Genomic DNA, 14,263 nt, shown 5'->3' with positions numbered 1-14,263 from the left:
GGCCGCGCAGGCAGCAGCGGCGCCGGGGCCCGGCCCTTGTCGGCGCCGGTTCCGCCGCGAGGCCTCCGCGCGCCCCGGCGGGAGCCCCTGCGGCGTGAAGGGCCCCGGGCAGGGGCTGGAGCGAGCGCCCTTCCCCGGCTCCCGAATTCCCTTCCTTCTGCTGCCCGTTTCCTTCCCCCCCTCCCGGAAGGTAATTATTTTGTTGCTCTAAAAACACCCACGGCACCTGCAGGGTGACCCAACTTGTACCGGGTGACCCCGGGTTTATCTAGTCCGGAACAGAAAATACGGCCTGTGATCAGCCGGGTCGGTCAGACGTGTCGCTTAAAAACATAAAAATGGACTCGGGAATCTTTCAGCCGCTTGCTAGAGTTTGCACTCTAGAGTAATATTAAAATACACGTGGGGCAGGCAGTAAGTGGGTGATTTGTAGTTTCCTTGTGGTCCTTGGTCTCAGAAAAATAAAGCCATGTTTGTCCTGTCTTTGAGTGACAAAGCTCTGAGCACGAGAGCGTTGCTGGTTCCGTGTGTATCTCTCCACGTAATACAGATTTGTGGGTCGCCTTCGTCAATCCCTTTGTGCCCTTGATGAAGTTATTTTTTAACTACTAACTCGTTGGCCGCAAGCAAACGGGGCAGACTTTGGCCACGTCCAGCTTCCCCCTAAATTTGTGAGGACACTTCCCAAAAATTTCATATTTGCCTATGGGTTTCATAAACTTTTTTTTTTTWAWKKWWWARSYWAAWWWWWWWWWWTTTTTTTCTCTTGTGTRTTTAATTTGGAAGGGTTGGTTTGTAAACTTGCTTTAGTCTTTCYTTTTTTTAATGAGTTGTGATTGCTCTGCTGTTTGGCAGGTGAGGAGAACTTGAGTATATGTTAGTGAAACACGAAGTAGCAAATCAGCACAGAGGTCAAAAATATGTTCTGACGTTTTAAAGGGACTTTTTTGGTATTCAGTTTGCATGTAGAACTGTGGCACGGGGCCAACAAATAATGTTGTTTTCCTTATATGTACATGAGTTACGTGAATTATTCACTGTATTTTTTAAAGGCCATCAATTAGTTATTTTTTAAAAAACAAATTCAAAATGGAAATGGTTCTTATTTTTTCTTTTTTGTCTTAAAATGCTTATTTTTCTTGCATGATATTTTGAAAGATGAAGAATTTCTAAAATTTCTGCAAAGATTCTCTGATGAGCCTATAGTTGTAACGTCTCAGTGTATATTGCTGATGATTTGTGTTTTTTAATTAAAAATGAATCTTTAGGACATTGAGATACTATCATTAGATGATCCTAAAAAAGATCAGGGAGGAGRGAAGTCATAGTAAATACTATTTGTCTTTGTATTTGCTTTAAGATATAAAAATTGCTTAAGCGTAGTTTTCCTACTAAAAGTTTTAATTAGTACTTTAAATTATTAAGTTATCTTATATATAGTAGAGGACTTGCTTAATTGTCAGCTGGAACTAGAGATTTCTTTCTAATCAAATAGGAAAGAAATTACTGTTTACTTATTTGTAAAGTTAAATGAGTTTGTTTTTTTTTTAAATTCATCTCAAACACATAGAAGTTTCTTTAATTTTACTGCATATTTTTGGACCAAATTTCAGAGGAGAGCAAACTAAGAAGTTTAGGCTAGGTTTTGATAAATATATATGTTTTTTCTTTCTAGGTGAAAACTGCGAGAGCTTGAGACTGGCTGGAGAGAGACATTGATTGTACTCGAGTTAGTCTGGCTTGAACAATTAAAGGATATTTTTGGTACTTTTAATTTAAGCAGAGGCAGCTTTTTTTAAAACCATGGCAGATGTGGACCCAGACACATTGCTGGAATGGCTGCAGATGGGGCAGGGAGATGAAAGGGACATGCAGTTAATAGCCCTGGAACAGCTCTGCATGCTGCTTCTCATGTCAGACAACGTGGATCGCTGTTTTGAAACGTAAGTACTTTTGCCATTCGCTTCTGGAATGTTGTTTTCATTTCTCAGTAGTTGTGTATAAAATTTAACATTCCTGGAAGCTTTCACAGTCCTGAAAATGTTTTTACAGACCAAACTTATACATATCACAGAAAGGAGATAGGAGTTTCTGTTAAAATTGTGTGAAATAATCTTTTCTCATTTAAAAATATTGTCATGTGAGTGTGATGTCCCAGAACGGGCACTGTCAATATGATTAAGTTTAAAGAAATGTGTTTTGTGAAGTATTGAAAATATTTTTTAAATGGTGCAGAAGAGCTTTTTATAACTTTTTAAAAACTTAATGATCATATACATATATTTAAACATCCATACCCTTGCAGAATGTTGCTCTCATCAGATATAGCTTTTTTTTCCCTGATATATGTAAATAAAATTTAAAAAACCCCAAACCCTTATGCAGTGGTCACACAGATATTTTGCCTTCTAAGAAGAATGTTGCGGGCTGTTCATGCCACCCCCCTTAATTGTAATTAAAATTTGAGCACCTTGTGCACCGCAGCCTGTCTTTTCACTCCTTTTTCTATGTTTTACTGTACAAAATGCTAATGTTACTAATATATTTGCTGTACATTAGTGTGCATCTGTTAAAACTCTTTTCTGTAGGCATGAGTAGTGTAGAAAGGGGCTAACAATAGTATGAACAAAATTAGAACTCTTAAAACTTACTAGTTGTGAATACAGTGGTTTGTTTTTTAGAACACTTTCTGTCATCTTCCTGTATCTACTACTTAGTCTAGCATCTGTTTTATGTCTTTTTCCCAGCTCATGTTTTGAATCTCCTCTACGTCTCCCCTTTCCATCTTTTCTTTGCTACTCTCACTTTTTTTTTAATCTCACCGAGTGGCTAGAGCCTTTCTGATAGGCCTTGTTTCCTGGCCATGAGGGTCGAGGAGCCTTTGAGAATTGAACTGGTTGCTACACTTTGGATTTCCGTAGCTCTGAGAAGAGAGGTGAACCTGGAAGCCGTTCTCTAAAAGCCATTCATGATTGCTGCTAGTACAAGAGTTTGAAAATTCCTGTGTCTTTAAAATCAGAGTTTGTAATAGTTGCATAATAGTGGCCACAGTTTTATACTGAACTTTAATACTTGAAATTCATTGACCTTGGCCTGATGAGTTTACAGGTAAAATTTTGGATTAAAAGGTGTGTTTGACTTCCCTATCTCTCCCTTGTAGGCCTGATACTAATGTACTGCTGTATTAGTGTGGAAGAARGTAACTTACTGACTTCTGAGTTTGTCTCCATAGAAAATAATTTTACAGTTGTTTAAGAATTACTTTTTTTTTTTTTTTCCCCCTCCTGGCATACCTAAGTGAACTTTTGTTCAGCAGAGCACAGACTGAATAAAAAGAGGTTTCGCCACAACCGAAGGATATCCATTTTTGTACATGCAAATTGGGAAAGAGATGTCAATTTCTAAGTAAAAAATAGTTGTAGCTTCTATGCATTTGATTTAGAACAGACTTTGATCTGACATGTATATATAATGAATGCAGTGTTTATTACTGCAGTGTTGTGGTTTTAAAGTCAGTTTTGATATCTGAAAGAAGAAACATTTAAAATAGTGTCTGGCATTTTAATTTTTGCTGTGAGCCTTATTACGTGTTTAATTTTTGCTAGTGTTCTTAGATTGCTGATCTCTTTTACTGTTGTAAGCATCTCTCAAAGAAAAAGAGAGAGTAAAATGTAAATAGGGAAAATGTTACTGTGTTTCCCTATTTGCATCATTTAAAAATAAGGCTAGAAAATGCTGCTTTTAATTGGCACTTACAATGCRCTCAAGGTAAGGTCCCACTGCATGTGGTGAGCTGACATAATAGCTCATTACTCTAAAATGATAGGGTTCCTTCTTTCCTCTTCCCATCACTCTTCTATTTATTTTTTTTCAATTCATTTCTTTCTCCCAACCATGTGCTTGCTTAATGCCAGCGTTAGTGTTTATTGGATTCCTCTGACTCACCAAAAGAGCAAATTACTCTGTAACCCCCCCCCCAAGAGAAGCTGGGTCATTCTGTGCTGTTATGGAGAAGTAGAGCAGCTCATGCTGAGGTGCCTGATGAGCACCAGAGCTGCAGGGCTCCAGTCCTTTCTCACTGGAGAGCAGCAGAGGCAGGGAGAGCTGCATGTCCCAAGGCAGAGCTCTSAGGCTGCTGCACGAGTCCAGAGCTTCACAACCTTTAGTAGGAGCTCTCTGTAAGAAAGAGATGCTTTGGGAAAGCATTTAAAAAAAATCTTTCCATGCCAACGTAGTCGCGTGTTGCACGGGTGTAACTAAAGTAATTTGACTTCAATGTACTCAAGTTGCTTTTCTGTAATGCCAGATTTTGAAAGGAATGATTGCTTGCTGAAGTAGGATCTTTACCCTCTGATAGAAGTGTTGCCAAATGCTCGTTTCAAAAGCTCATCTTGAAAATGACTTTTGTTTATGGCTAACTTATAATGCAGATGTATTTTTTTGTTTTTCCTCATGAAACAAATCTGTAAACTTTAAAAAGTTATTTGTCTGCTCAGCAAAAAGCATTCCTGATTTTTTGTATGCTATGCAGATGTTGTTTAAAGATCTTTGATTTGTTCTTTGTTATTAAAAGTGGTGGTTAAAATAAACTAGGAAGAATTTAATTATTTGAATTAAATAACACGAAAATGTATGGTAAATCTTTTAGAATTGCTTTCTTGGAGAATGAAATGTGACTGTTTTTCAGAGATCAGTGAGACTTATTTATTTTTAAGTATTAGTTTTATTTTGCATAAAATAATTCATTTGCTTTTGTGATTTAAGCTTAAAAAAGGCATAAKTTTAATGAAATGCAGCTGGCAGTTACCAGCCTGCATATGGTGAGGACTGGCAAAGCTATGAAACAAAGGCATGAAAAATCTTGCCATGCCTTTTTCCCTGAAAGCATAGCATTGTTTCCAAATAAATTTCAGCAGTGTATTTTATGGAGAGCTAAGGACAATATGGAGTCTTCTTACTTTGCAAAGAAAGATCACATAATTATTTTTCAAAGTATATTGAAAAAATGGGTTCACAAACTTTATTGCAATAAAGAATGAGGGCTACTCCTTACTTGGCAAAAATATTTTCAAGGAAATGATCTATTCCAAAATTAACAGTTTGTTTCTATGCACTGTTGATTGGATACTGAAATTAGTGTTTTTGATGAAGTCAGCAGAAGAAGTGTGTATTAACATGTATGAAATAGTTGTATTTTGTGCAGTGTTCTAGACGGATCACAGTGGATTGCAGAATGCAGTCTGCAAAAGAAAATGGTGCCAAAAAGTTTCTTTGCTTCTACCCAACTTTACGTCTTACAGCTGGTCAAAGTATTTTTAGTGTTACTCATCTATGGGCATAAAAAAAAAAAAAGTCAGTGTTGTATTCATCTTCTAGTGATAGTGAGTCATGATGTTAGTCACTTAGCACAAAGAATGGCTGATGTTTTAACAGCAGCAAAAGCCAGTAGCTTCAACTGCAGAAACTTTGAGTAAAGAGTTTAATTGAATTTGAGCAAAAGAGCTAAACTTACGATTATAAATATTAGTCMCAACTGTATTTAAACTGTGCACTTTTAAGTTACTTTTAATGGGAATTTTAAATGTATATTTTATATGAACATTATTGCAATTACAATTTTAGTATTTGAATTGTTGAAGGTAATTTCMAAGATATATAGACAGTGGCATTTATATTCTTATACTATTAAAATAACCCTTCTGCACACACTTGTCAATCCCCAACTGACTTTCACTTTATTTTTGTTGAAAGAAAATGAGAACTCTTTTAGGATCTGGGTTTTGTGCCAGTATTTGCTTTCTCTATCTATCAAAGTATTTACCTTCTTTAATTGCAAATARAAAATATAAACAAGGCAATAGTATAGCAAATGAAGCAAAATTTGAGTAAGACCTCTCTCAACAGTAAATGTCAAGGCATGGCCTATTGGATAAAATGAATGCATGTAGTATTGTTATATAGAGGAAAGCTGAGTGGGAAAGTGTATGCTCCCTTTTGGCAGTAATGGATGTTCTTGAAACTCTTAAACTATTAAACCTTTTCTTTTCCCAAAGTATATATTTACTAGAGAAGAAGCACTAACAGTATCCTAATATTCAATAGCAAGTATGAGACAAAATCCTGATGAACCAGTGACTGCTTCAATGTGAGTTGGCAAGGTTGTTCCACTGGAACACTTGGAAGTGCTTTTTTACTGTCAGGGTGACTGAGCATTGAGTAGGTTGTCCAGAGGGCTTGTGGAGGCCCCRTCCTTGAAGATTTTCACAAGCTGCCTGGGTACGATAGACACCTGAATTTATGAGGATTTCATTTTGAATTGGATAAAATATAACCAAAAGTTGCATTTTCCAGTTAGTATTTCATGATGAACCCAGTATTCTAAGCAGGCTAGGTTTTTAGTAAATAAGTTTCTAATCTCAGTAGATCAAATTTAGATACAAATAGAAAAGCACTTTTTTTCCCACCAATCTGAAGTGGTGTTTTTCTCAGGGCTGTTTTAAAAGTTTGTATTAGTTTTGGGAACATTATTGAAGTTCAGTCGGTGCAATATGTCCTGTAACACATCTGTGCAGTTTTGGATAAAAGTCTTGGGCTGAAAGGGCRGTTCTGGTTGTATTAAGGTGGACTTTTAAAAAGTGTCATGTGTTCTACAGATTTACCCATTATGTTAGTTTATGGAAATAATTCAAAGCGACTCCTGTGGTTTTGTGCTAGAATGCAAATATGAGTAAATTAGGATCAGTGCTGCTGACAGCAATTGACTACACTTTTCATTTTTTTAAATATGCCAAGAAACATGTTCTTAGTGAGTAGCTCGTTTGGTCCAATGCAGCTGTGTGTGTAACTAAGTGACATTTTGTGTGTTTTAAAGGGCAGGAATCATGTGATTCTCATTAAGGTTTTTTGACTTCAAAAGAAGGCAAATGATGTGGCAGCCACAAAATGCCATTGGGATTATTCACTCTGCAGGTGGGCTTGAGCGTGCTGGGATCTTCTGCAYTCTCTAGAGTGCTTTTCTGAGATGGGAAGTACAAAGGCAGCAGAGGGTAGGTGCTGTGTTTGTCAGGGAGATGTCCTATTATAGCGAAGCATTTAGAGCAACCCTGGCTTTCTAAGGCTTCCTCTTCTCCCCTGGCCCTGTGGTAAGAGTTGGAATGAGCTAAGCTGGTCCCCAATCCTCCTGCTAGTAATGGGCGTGATGGTCTCATTGTCATGGGTAGTGTGCTAATTAATTAATTAATTTWAAGAACCTTAATGGTCATGAAGACCAGAAAGGAAGATTAGATCATCTTAATTGACATCCTATGTTCTGTTGGAGGCTCCTCTGTTTTACCTGGTTATTGCTAATCCAGGTAACTCATTCAACGGAAGTGTAACCTGCAGCTGATTAGCACTTCCAACTCATTTTAATGTTGAGCAGAAGAATTCACCCTTTGTTTTGCTATTTAATATATATCTTGTTTGACTTTGAGATTTACATGTCTTTTCCTCTTTGAATTTGTCTGACTTGTGCGTTCTATAATGACCAGTTAGTGAGGCTGCTCATGTAATTCCTATTGGATTAAAAGATGATACCACTGTTGCTGTGTGCTTGCACACAGGGATCTTGGTCACCTCTTGGTGGTCTTTCCCCCTCTTTCCTCTCCTAACTCTCCATTTTTCAAGTTGTCCAAACATATATTCCAGTGTTGGAATAATAAATACCACCTCATGTTTTGCATATTTGTAATAATATAAGGTASGAAAAACTTCTGTATGTGTGTGTGATGGCTACACTATTTTGTATTTACATAATTTGAATATGGCTTCAGATCTCTTTTTGAGCACCTGGRCTTTCAGGAGAAGTCAGTGGGGAGGTGTGGGTCTCTGGGCACCCTTACCAAGCCATGCCATATGTTTTGATTGCTTGTTTCATTTTGAAATGCTAATGAATKGAATGTGTACTTGAACCATCATCTGTTTGTAGAATGCAGGCTGCACCTGGTGGAAAATATTGGCAGAAAACCTGCAGTTTCAGGAACCTGCAAGTTCATAACTTACCAGCTGTGATGGACTAAATTTCAGCAAAATATTTACAAAATYATGAGAAAAGGAGAGCAGATGTGCAATGGATTACCCTGAGGCCTGACCTGTCTTTTGTAAAATCCTGAAAAATGSAAATACGGACTGAACACATCCCTTTAAAATGTAATGAGAGTGTTAGCTATGGTTTCTTTAGAATTTACCTGTTGTGCAGAAGCCCCATCGGCTGCTTCGTGCCTGCTTTGTTTCGCCTGCTTCGTTTTATACAGCTAGTGCTTGTGGAAGGTATAGCTGGGTACAGGCAGCCTGTGCCTTCCTGCCAGAGGCCTCCAGGAAGGCGGCTGCGCTGTTTGTCCTGCCGGTGCTGCCCTGGCTGCCCGCGCTCTGCTTCTGCCCTTGCCCTCGCCAAGGCTGCAGCTCGGGAGCGCTGCAGGTTCCCCCCCGAGACACACACGTCTCAAACTTCAGAGAAGTTTAAGGGACTTAACTTAAAAACTGAACTTACTCTTTTAAGTTTTTTTAAATTAAACTTAAGTTTAAGAAAAAGCTTTTTGTCCTTTGGAGGAATGTAAATTCATATACATATAATTAAATATTACTGCACATTGGGTAAGTCTTTTTTACTTTCACGTATTTTAAAAATAACAGTTGTGTAAAAAATGCCAAGTTTTACTTAGACAGTAAATCTCTACTTTCACTACCTGACACTTGCCAATTTACAGAAGTTATGTAAGATAGCGTGCAATCTCTGAACAAGAGTTCAGTGAAATTTGAGAATGTTTCAGAGTTAAAATGTGTCTTTTCAAACTCTTAGGAGTTTTGAGCCTTTCATGGCTTTTCTTGTATCGGACTGATCCATAATGTATGCAGAGAAAAACATACAACTTGCTGTGGCTACCATATATCTCATCAGTTTTGGAAAATGGAGGACTTGGTGATAAGTAGCTTTTTTTTTTTTTTTTTGTTTACCTGTTAATTGCATAAAGGAAACATGCAAAAATACGCATTTACAAACAGTGATTTGGAGACTCCTGAAACTTATGGACTATTATGAATGTTATGCAAATGCTTTATTTTTAATCTTGGAAAACATGTTGCAGATGAATAATGTTCACATAAAATGAATAAAACATATAGCAGTGCTCTTTTTTTATAGAATGAGTTCTAAGCAGGTGATACTATGAGAAAACTGAAGCAGAAGTAAAGCCATTGCTTTGGAGCAGGGTTATGTGGAATTAGGATCTGTTCCTGCCAAKTACTTGAAGTGCCCTAGCAAGTGCAGTGTGCGAGTAGTTCTGTCATGCATAATCTTGATTATTTCTGTTTTTTCAATCTGGGGGGGTAAATAAAAATGAGGCCAAGTCAGATCTGAAATTTCCTTCTGTAGAAATATATGCAGAAATATAGTCACCCAACAAAAATGTTAGAACTACCTTTGCTTTAAAAAAATCATTTTCACAGACTGCATATTCTTTGAAACTTTGAAGTTGCATGACACAGTATGCAACGTCCGTAATGTTTGTTGTCTAACCCTCTTTTACTCCTCATTATAAGAGGCCTTCTCTGTTCAAAGTATTTGTTTTATCTGAAAAGATGCTCTATTTTACTATGAAAACTACAAAAGCTTGCCAGATGTTGCTTGGCATTTTGAGAGATTTGAAAAGGCTGCCTTTAGTATTACTTGCTCAGTAGCTCTCTGTTGTAAGCCAAGTATGACAGGATCCAGAACTGTTCCTTGAAATATGTAGAAGACTGAGGATAAAGCTGCTGGAAGAGCAGCTACTGCAAACAGGAGCCATGTCCAGTTTCAAAGGTTACGGAAGCACAGTCCCGAAGGAGAGTCTGGGCAATTGGTTTGTCTGGCAGCAGTGAGCACATGCGGAGATAGCAATTGGGCTGAAGACTGATGCGGGAGGGCAGCTTTCTCGCTTGTGCCAAAGAGAAGAAGGGAGAAAGGACTAGCACAGCTCCCACCTGAGAAAGTAGCAAACGGTTTCATCTGGGTGCGCCTTCGGTGATTTGGGGCCATCTAGGATCATAACCCAGAGTGGATGTTCTGTGTAATCAAGTCCTCATAGAATCCAGTCCTGGCTCTGGCCAGCAAATACGACCATATCATAGAAGAGCTAAAATAAATTGATAAATGTCTTCTATTAGCTGTGTTTAAGATTTTTTTAGTTTACAGGTTACAGATGCCATAGTCACCAGCTCATAAATACATACTCAGTTTGTGCAGTCCCCGTGGACGAGACCTAAATTCAGTTATTCTGTTAGCTCTTTCATAATAACTGGTTAGAAGTGGTTTCATAAGAGCTGCTTACTCAGGAAGAGTTGCAGTGATGGGCACCTAAGCCCTTTGGCTTCTCCMTGGTGCCGGCAGCCGCCTGCCCCGAGGAGCCATCGCCGGTGCCGGCCGCTGCACCTGTGTTGGCACCCAACACTGGGAAGTGATGGGCTCTGTGCCCCCCGAATCCAGCACTTACTCTGAAATTGTGTAACACTACTGCTAGTGATGCATGCCAGTGTGTGAACCGATTTGGGTGTGTGGTTGTACATATTTTGTTTTGTCTTTGTTGGTTTTAATCAACGGTGTCTTCAAAGTGCCATGGTAGTTTCTGTTTTAGCTAAGGCTTTTGAGCAYTCTTAAATTGTAATTAGAGAAATGAATTTACATTGCTGATTTATACTCTTGGGTATCTTTTTACAGTGACGTGCTGCATAATCAGCTGAGTCACTTGATTTGAGTCATTTAAAACACTGAGTCTTCGTTTGAGTTTGACTTGGCAATGRCAGGAGTTTACTGCTACAGCTGTGTGAGGTTTTTACAGCCCTATGCACGCTCCTATTCCAAAAAAAAAACCCCAAAACTCCCAGAAATAAGTGTGCCAGCATAGAGAGTTATGCTGATGTAATGCAAGAACTGCTAGATTGACATATAGCTATATTGATTAATTTCCTTCTCCTTTCTTGACAATTTATCAATATTAATCTTCAGAAAGTATCTCCAGGTCAATTAAACTTTCCTTGGGGGAGAATGTATGTTAAAAACGTTGTATATTGTGGCCTTTGCTGTTTAAAATACTCATTTTAATACTGAAAGCATAGCAAAATTTTGTAGTAAAATGATACAGAATCAGCACGTCTGGAAATGGAAATGTGGAACAGAGATTGCCCTACTAAACAACAAATTCCATAACCCTGTTGGATTAGGATATGAAAAGTAAACACGGATACTGAAGAGTACTTCAGAAYGACTCTGCCAGCCAGTCTTGCAGTAAGATCTTTGAAACAGGGTGAGTGAAGATTGGTGAGCTAATCAGCAAAAACTCTTATCCCAAGAGTGCAGAATAGGGCTGCGTGGCCATCCAGAACTGAGAGACTGACCCTGGCTGGTTAAGAGCAGTGGCGTTGCTCACGGGTAATCTCATTAACACGCTGAAGTTGGGCCTTGTCTCTAATCACCGTTCTTGAAAGGACTTCCGGATATTCCCAGTGTGGTATTTATATAGTTGATTAGGATATCTTAAAAAAAAAAAAACAACCAACAAAAATCACATTTTCTTTCACTTTCATAGTCAGTGGGGAAAAAATACTTAAATAGAAGTACTTTGGAACTTTGGAGCCACTCATTTTCTAATCTGAAAGAATAAAAACCTCTTTATACAAACAGAAATTTATATTGAAACAGGTTATGTTCGTTCTCTGGTTTGTTCAGTTGCAAATAGTTTGCTGTGAATTGAGCAATGATTCAGCATTGAGTGTTCAGTGAAAGGTTTTTGACTTTTTTCTATTATTTTTTTTAATGAAATATGTAGATGAAAAGAACATGAAAAATAGTTTTCATACTGGGAGGCTTTGAGTTCAGGAATTATACCTACTGCTTTGCTCTTCAATATCTGTTTAGGTCTCAGTGTGAAAGGTTTTTGTTTGTTTGTTTRTTTTGTTTTTTCCGTAATAAAACRATCATCCTCCTCTCGGTGGATGGAGGTGTGTTAAAGGATAAACGTCATTCACTGCCCTCTCACGTCAGCTCGTTTCGCGTGGCCGTTCTAGCCTTGGCCTCTCTGCCCTTCCCAGTATTTCCAGAGTTTCCTGCTCTTTGCACCTAGACAACTTTCCTAGTGCTCCAGGTGAACGCAGCGTGGGCCTGGTGGCTACAGCTGCTCTTGAAATGTTTTACTTGACCCTCCCAAAGGGCGTTTCAGCTCTGAGCATAGTCTGAACAGGAAGACCATTAGGCTCTAGGTGATTGATTGGGCCTAATCTCCAGCAAATATCTGAGGCCGTATTAGGCCCCGTGAATCTACCTCAGCCTGCCTGAGAGCTGGAGCAGGGGCTTATCGTGAGCTTGGCTCTGTGGCGACACGTCCGTGACCCAGCGTGGTGGCGTCGCCCTCCGCTTCCCGCCAATGCTGAGCGTGCTTACTCAGTGCTGGCTGGGGATACAGGAGCGCAGAGAGGGAACATGGTAAAAGAAGAGGATCCTCAGGATAAAAATCCTCTCCTCGGACCTGGCTGCTACACCTGCTTCAGCTATGCAGTGTTTTTCTCCTCCCTGTGCTGCCTTTGCTTGCATTTTAATAACAAGGTATTTTTATTTAAGAGAAGGTCGAGTGAAAACTCTGATACTACCAGGACAGCTCATTTGCACAATGTTGAGGCGCAGACACCATGCGCTGAATAAGGGCAAAGCTTCCCCTGTTTCTTAAGGATCAAGTGCACAGGACTCAGAAATCCCCTCCAGTGCTGTGGCAGAACGGAGGGGAGCAGGGGCATCTGTGCTTTGTACAGGTGCTGCAGGCCTGTGCTACTGCTGCTGCCTTTGGGCTCTGGTCGTGTGCAGCGGTTTGTCCTCCTCCCGCCAGTTAGTCCTGTGTCTTGCACTTTTCAGACACCCACATGTCTGTCCCTCAGGCACGTAGAGCAGCCGTGGTTGCCTGTGTAGTAGCTTAGTGCAGATTTGGGGATTAGAGGGTGATGAGGGTGATGACTTACGTATATGCCTGTCTGTAACACACAGGCAGTTATCCACATGGAAGATTCCTACAGTACAATGCCCCAAGTTCTTCAAAATCTGACATCACTACAATTTTATAATTGTAAGGTGATTTATAATTTAAGCAGGTGATTCTGCCCACCTGCTTAAGAAGCGTGTAGGCAGAGGATGGGGGATGCTTTAGTATGCCCTTCTTCATTGATATTATAGACTCGTAATAACTGGTTCTGTGTGAATGGCAGAACTGGTACTTACTGCTCCCTGGCTGTCAGGAACTCGAGTGTCTCCTGTAGCCTTGGAAGTCTCTGGTAGGCCAAAGGAWTCTCACTTGTCTGTGTAGGATGCAGGTGTGTCCATGTATGTCTGTGCCTCTCTCCAAGCACCCCATACTTTGYCTACTGGAAGGCTTGAGCATCGTTTTCCTCACAAAGTAAATGCGGCAGCAGTAGTTTACCACATCAGGGTGAAGTGTGCTTCATCTCTTTTATGTACTTGTGTTGTTTGTTTTTCACTGAAGTGTGTCTGGTTTTGCCTCTGTGAAGAGCAGTGTTTCACAACTGTGCTAATCCATCTCTTTAGAACTGTAGCACTCCACCTGGTCTGTCTGCAGGTGCAGTAAAYTTGCTCTTTTTTGCTGCTCCTCTTGATTCTCCCGAGCCTACCAATGCCCAGATCAAATGCTTTTGCAGCARGTGTCTTCATTACAGAACCACATTTAAAATAGGATAAGCCCTCTTGCAACTTCTAGTAAGACTAGTAGCACTTAGCATGTAGTTTGTCAGAACGTTTTTCCCTTGCTTTGAATATTATGGCTCMAAGTAAAGCAAAAGATGGCACAACGGTGGAGATTCCACACTAAGATAGTAAAAAGAAATGCCTAGTTGTTTTCTTCTGATCTAATACAAAAATTCCAGTTTGGTTTAGTCATGTTATTATTAATGTCTGAGTAAAATGTAGTTTATACCTGCTTACATTCTAAATTCACAAAAGCTACGTTCTATGAACTTTTCATGCTATTGAAGAAAATTTGTTCAGCTTTGAAGTTTAGCAATAGTCAAACTGTTAAAATTTGCGACCTACTTATGTGAAGTCAAACTACTTAGAACTGTCCCCAAATATAGTGTACAAAAGKGGGGATTTTTTTCTCAGTGAGACAAGAGCATTGCTGACAATGCACTGGCATTTCTATATTTGCAAAGTTTTCTGTATAAATGATAAACTTCATAATATTGTATGTTTGCTGTA

The 14,263-nt window shown here is 39.2% G+C and overlaps 1 protein-coding gene across 5 annotated transcripts in view; it reads left to right on the top strand.

Moving 5' to 3' along the window:
• The window catches only part of HECTD1 (HECT domain E3 ubiquitin protein ligase 1), a 57,150-nt gene that overhangs the window by 1,252 nt on the left and 41,635 nt on the right, over positions 1 to 14,263 (top strand). For all 5 annotated transcript variants that reach the window (XM_026051788.1, XM_026051792.1, XM_026051789.1 and 2 more), the window contains exon 2: positions 1,676 to 1,943. In XM_026051788.1, the coding sequence (XP_025907573.1) occupies positions 1,804 to 1,943 (140 nt within the window). In that variant the 5' untranslated portion in view covers positions 1,676 to 1,803. The remainder of the gene's footprint in view (positions 1 to 1,675; positions 1,944 to 14,263) is intronic.

This window comes from Nothoprocta perdicaria, unplaced genomic scaffold (assembly GCF_003342845.1).
Source record: "Nothoprocta perdicaria isolate Ctin4 unplaced genomic scaffold, notPer1 scaffold_8, whole genome shotgun sequence".
Taxonomy (NCBI): Eukaryota; Metazoa; Chordata; class Aves; order Tinamiformes; family Tinamidae; genus Nothoprocta; species Nothoprocta perdicaria.
This window is presented reverse-complemented; position numbering and strand designations above follow the sequence as displayed.